The 5306-nt window shown below is 39.7% G+C and overlaps 1 protein-coding gene across 1 annotated transcript in view; it reads right to left on the bottom strand.

Annotated features, from left to right (window-relative positions):
* Positions 1-3512: 3512 nt before the first annotated feature.
* The window catches only part of LOC101845732 (cytochrome c oxidase subunit 6A, mitochondrial), a 6108-nt gene continuing 4314 nt past the window's right edge, over positions 3513-5306 (bottom strand). Inside the window, exons 2-3 of the mRNA XM_005088767.1 lie at positions 4641-4786; positions 3513-3702 (exon numbers count right to left, since the gene is read on the bottom strand). Of these exons, the coding sequence (XP_005088824.1) occupies positions 3607-3702; positions 4641-4786 (242 nt within the window). The 3' untranslated portion in view covers positions 3513-3606. The remainder of the gene's footprint in view (positions 3703-4640; positions 4787-5306) is intronic.

The raw sequence follows: 5306 nt of genomic DNA, 5'->3' as shown, positions 1-5306 counted from the left end.
CCCCCTTTCATTATATAAATTATGTCGATTAAGGCTCAAAACACTTACAACAAATGTGATAGTATTTGTATTAGTAAAAATTGTAAAGATTTATCGCCCCTATCAACACTGTTAGGTTATTTAAGTAGCAGGACCCGAGTTTAACGTCCATCTCCGAAAGGACTGAGCCAATGGGAAATCCGTGTAAAGCGCCTTTCCCAAGGACACAACGTCGGACCGAGCTGAGGCTCGAACTCCCGACCCACAATCTCACGATTACGGGTCCGGTAGCCTAACCACTAGGCCACCAACGCTACGTAGTATAACTTATAATAAGTATAAAGTAAGCTCATACTTCTTTCTTTTCTTCCACAGCCCTGATCGGCTCTGCCTTCCACGACCAACAAGAACCGGCCTTCGCGAACATGCGCATGTTCCAAGCGCTGGGGATGACGGTAGCCTATTTGTATAGCAACTCTCTGTGCGAAGACGTCAAACTGTACATCGCCGGCGCTCTTCTCGTGCTCGCCATAGCGCTAACATCTGTGGTGGAGGTGAGGATCAAGCGGAAACCCAGGCTCATGTATGACAAGATGGAGGAGGAATGAAGGCTGGGATAGCCATATCATTATTATTATTATTATTATCATTATTATTATTATTATTATTATTATTATTATTATTATTATTATTATTATATCATTATTATTATTATTATTATTATTATTATTATTATTATTATTATTATTATTATATCATTATTATTATTATTGTTATTATTATTATTATAATTGTTTTTATTATTATTATATTTTTTAAATTAATATTATGTTATGTCATAATACTATGTGAATAGATGTAATGTACGACAGACAGACTGACAGACAGACAGACAGACAGACAGACAGACAGGCAAACAGACAGACAGATAGCAGATAGATAGATAGATAGAAAAATAGACAGACAAACAGACAAATAGATCGATAGATCGATAGATAGACAGACAGACAGACAGACAGACAGACAGACAGACAGACAGACAGACAGACAGACAGGCAGACACGTCGAATGTTTGTTCATGGTTTTTCCTTTTTAGGAAGGGGAAACACATCCACACAATGACGGTCATTTAAGTTCAGAGAAAGTGTAAGGCAGGCAGAACAGTAGGGGGGAAGAAAAGAAGTAGGACCGACCAGTGGCGCCCGCCAGCCATCAACACAGACAGACAGACAGACAAACAGGCAAACAGATTGATAGATACACGGGTAGGTAGATAGACAGACGGACATACAGACAGACATACAGACAGACAGATAGACAGATAGATAGATAGATAGATAGATAGATAGATAGATAGACAGACAGACAGACAGACAGACAGACAGACAGACAGACAGACAGACAGACAGACAGACAGACAGACAGACAGACAAACAGATATACATAGGCTGTGTGATATCCGTAGCAGGCTACAGATACGCAACACACGTAATAATTTTAAAACATTTTTGATTATTGAAAAACATTTTTTATTTCACATGACAAAACAAAATAACAAGACCTATGAGTCACAACGCGGTGGAATCAGGCTCTCGTCAATTTTGGGGCATGTAGAGTTATTGGTATCATCTTAAAGCCTGTTCATAATAATATGTCTTGCTTTGGATGAAAAAATATATCCATTTGTCTTGAATACAAGTCGAAATATTTGCGAATGAAGGAGGTGGGGGTCACCTGGTTTCAGAGGTAAAATTAGAGAGAAAATGGCCGCCATAGATGAGTTATTTCCTTAGCTTGAGAGTCCGTGGAAAATGAAAATTTACATTGTTTGCGTGCCTTTAATCAACGTTTTTCAATAAAATCTACACAGAAATGTGTTCTTTAATGGGCATAAAAGGTGTTGAGCCAAAAAATAAAAATTTAATTAAAATTCTCAAATCTGCGGAAAAATGACAGTTTTTTCATTTTGATTATTTTGACTAGGGCCTGATTTCACCACGGCGTTTCACATATTCTGTCGAAAAATCAAACTGTGTTCACGTGTTATTTAATTATTTTTTGTATGTGAATTTTCTTAAAGGTGGATATGGGGGCAAATACACATAACGCCCGCAGACAAGCATGAGCGAAAGCAAGTACACACATACTTACATAAAGACACACACACACATACACACACACATACACACACACACACACACACACACACACACACACACACACACACACACACATACACACACATGCAATCAGATACAGCGACATGTGAAACTGAAGCTCTTGCAAACAAATTCAAAACTTTCTCGACCAACAATTTCCAAAGTCCTCATTTTTTAAAAATTCACCTTTCTATTTTTTTGAAAAATTGTTTTTTACATTATGCAAGAAATCTTTTTTTTTTTTTTAATGATTACGTACAAAACGGCTAGATGCTCTCTCTTTCAGACAAGACTGCTTTTAGTTTTAGTAGAGGTTTTACGGCGCTCGCAACTGCGTAAGGTCATATGAGAGCCCAAAGATTAGAAGTGTTACAAGAGAGTAACAAACATAAAAAAGAAGAAGGGGATATCAGGATTATAGATGTCCGATAGGAAAGAAGAAGCAAACCACACCAGAGCACTCACCAACCACCCACAAGACTGCTTTACAGAAAGCCCACGAAAGAAAGACTCATGCAGAGACACACACACATCACTCGGTACTACTAGTACTACTGATATTATCACACATGTTAGATGGTTTGTTGAAGTAAATAGAAGCACATCGACGCAATAATGGTCATTTAGTGCTGGGGAAAAAATAAGACGGACAGACAGACAGACAGACAGACAGACAGACAGACAGACAGACAGAAACAACAGAGGGAAAGTAATAATAATAATAATAATAATAATAATAATAATAATAATGATAATAATAATAATAATAATAATAATAATAATAATAATAATAATAATAATAATAATAATTGCATTTATATAGCGCATATCCATGCTCCAGAGCTTGCTTTATGCGCTTTACAACTATCATTACCCCAGCAGACCCTCTGAGAAAACTCAGAAACATTCTCAGCTTCCGTGGAAGTAAAGAAGTAGGACCTACCAGCAGCGCCCCCCTCCCCCAACCACCCACCACGTTAGGACTTTCTGTGCAGAGAGTGTAAAACAGAATGTGAGACAGTATGGTGAAATCAGGCCCCCATCAAAATACAGAAATCAGAAAAATAGGTTTTTTTCCACCAGTTTGGTAAATTGTATTGATTTTGTATTAGTTTTGGGGCTCAACCTCTTGTATGTCCATATAAAAACATATTTCCATCTGAATGTCACAGAAAAACATAGATTAAAGGCACAAAATGAGTCATTTTCCTGTTTTCAAGGACTCTTTAGCTATTGAAGTTATCAAACTTTAGCGGCCATTTTCTCGCTAATTTCGCCACTGAAACCAGACAAAATGTCACTTCCTTCAATCGCGAATATCGTGAGTTCTATTCAAGATAGATGGATGTTTATTTCATTGAAAACAAGGCACATGAATCAGCTTTCAGATGATACCAATAACTCCACATGCCCCAAAATTGACGAGCGCCTGATTCCATCGCGTCGTAAAACAAATTATACTAATATCTCAGCATGGCTCATCATCCTCATCATAACCGTCCGGGAGGGCGTTGTAGTAGTGGTTGTGGAACAGGCTGTGGTTCCCATCGCCCCAGGGGAAGGACTGGAACAATATGGAGATCAGTTTGATAATTTTGACAGAGTGAGTAAAGTAGAATTGACACAATGATAAAGACAATCTTTATTCATCTCGCAGGGAGAAATTTGTCTTGGTCGTAAACAATGGCAGTAGACGTTACAAAGGTTATGTGCACTCACACATACGCACAACAAGACAGGACAGTAGTAAATACATGTCTCACGTGCTGCGACAACCCGCTCCGTAAAACATTCTCTCTCTCTCTCTCTCTCTCTCTCTCTCTCTCTCTCTCTCTCTCTCTCTCTGTGTGTGTGTGTGTGTGTGTGTGTGTGTGTGTGTGTGTGTGTGTGTGTGTGTGTGTGTGTGTGTGTGTGTGTGTGTGTGTGTTTCATTTGTAGCACTGTGTGTTCAGTAATCGTGAAGAAACACCATGAAGAAGTAAGACAACAGAATGTAAGCTGGGTAAATATATTGATTACACATGTTTGATGGAACCGCGCAGAACGAATACAGCACCTCAGCAGAAAGACAGAGATTGCACACCTTAAAATAGCTTCGCCACCCGCGGATCGAACACACGTCGTCGGAGGTGTTACAAGAGAGGAACAAACACAAAAATATAAGGAGGAGAGATCAGGACGATATGTGTTTGATAGGAAAGAATTTAACAAGCAAACCACACCAGAGCACCCGCCAACCACCCACTGGATGTTTTTGGACAAAATTTCTACAGTACTGGAATTGGATGGGGCTCCTGCGGAAGATCAAGGCTTAGTGGGAGGAGCAGAAGGCTATGAAATCAAACATTGCTTGGAACCATCAGCATTTTGGAACCATCAGCATCTGCACACTTCGAGATGTACTTCTTCAGGGAACGGAGCGCTTATGGGGATGCCCTGTGTGCAGTGATGTCGGTCCTTCACACAAGTAACACAAGTAACAAGTGACAAGTTCTACTGTACCCTGTTCCTGAGTCGGAGATGTGGCCAGGGGACAAACTCGTCCCTCTCTCTGTGCTGCTCGCCCATGAAGTAGGCGTGGTACCACACAGGGAGGATCACGCCCACAAAGCCGGCTAGGGTGGCGTACTTGAAGATCATGCTTGGGGCTAGGGAGGAAGAGAATTTTATATAATATATTGTAGTTCTGTTCAACGTGTTTGCTATTGTAGTTGTTGTAGTTATTGTTGTTGTTTTTGTTGTTGTTGTTGTTGTTGATGATGTTTTTGTTGTTATTGCTGCTGTTTCTGGAGGATCACGCCCACAAGGCCAGCTAGGGTGGAGTACTTGAAGATCATGCCTGGGGCTAGGGAGGAGGAGAATATATATATTTTTTAAAAATGGTTTTACTGTTTTAGGGTAGATCTAGATCTAGTTCTGTTTTTCGGTAGTTGTTTGATTGTGTTGTTGTTGTTGTTGTTGTTGTTGTTGTTGTTGTTGTTGTTGTTGTTGTTGTTGTTGTTGGTGGTGGTGGTGGTGGTGGTGGTGGTGGTGCTGTAGCATCACGTTCACAAAGCCAGCCAGAGTGGCGTATTTGAAGATGAGGCCTGGGGCTAGGGAGGAAGAGAATTTAGTATATCATATTTCATTGTTTTATTGTAGTTCTGTCAATTGCGCTGTTTGTTGTTG

Source organism: Aplysia californica, unplaced genomic scaffold, assembly GCF_000002075.1.
Source record: "Aplysia californica isolate F4 #8 unplaced genomic scaffold, AplCal3.0 scaffold00001, whole genome shotgun sequence".
Lineage (NCBI taxonomy): Eukaryota > Metazoa > Mollusca > Gastropoda > Aplysiida > Aplysiidae > Aplysia > Aplysia californica.
Note: the sequence above shows the minus strand (reverse complement) of the source record. Positions and strands in the feature narration are given on the sequence as shown.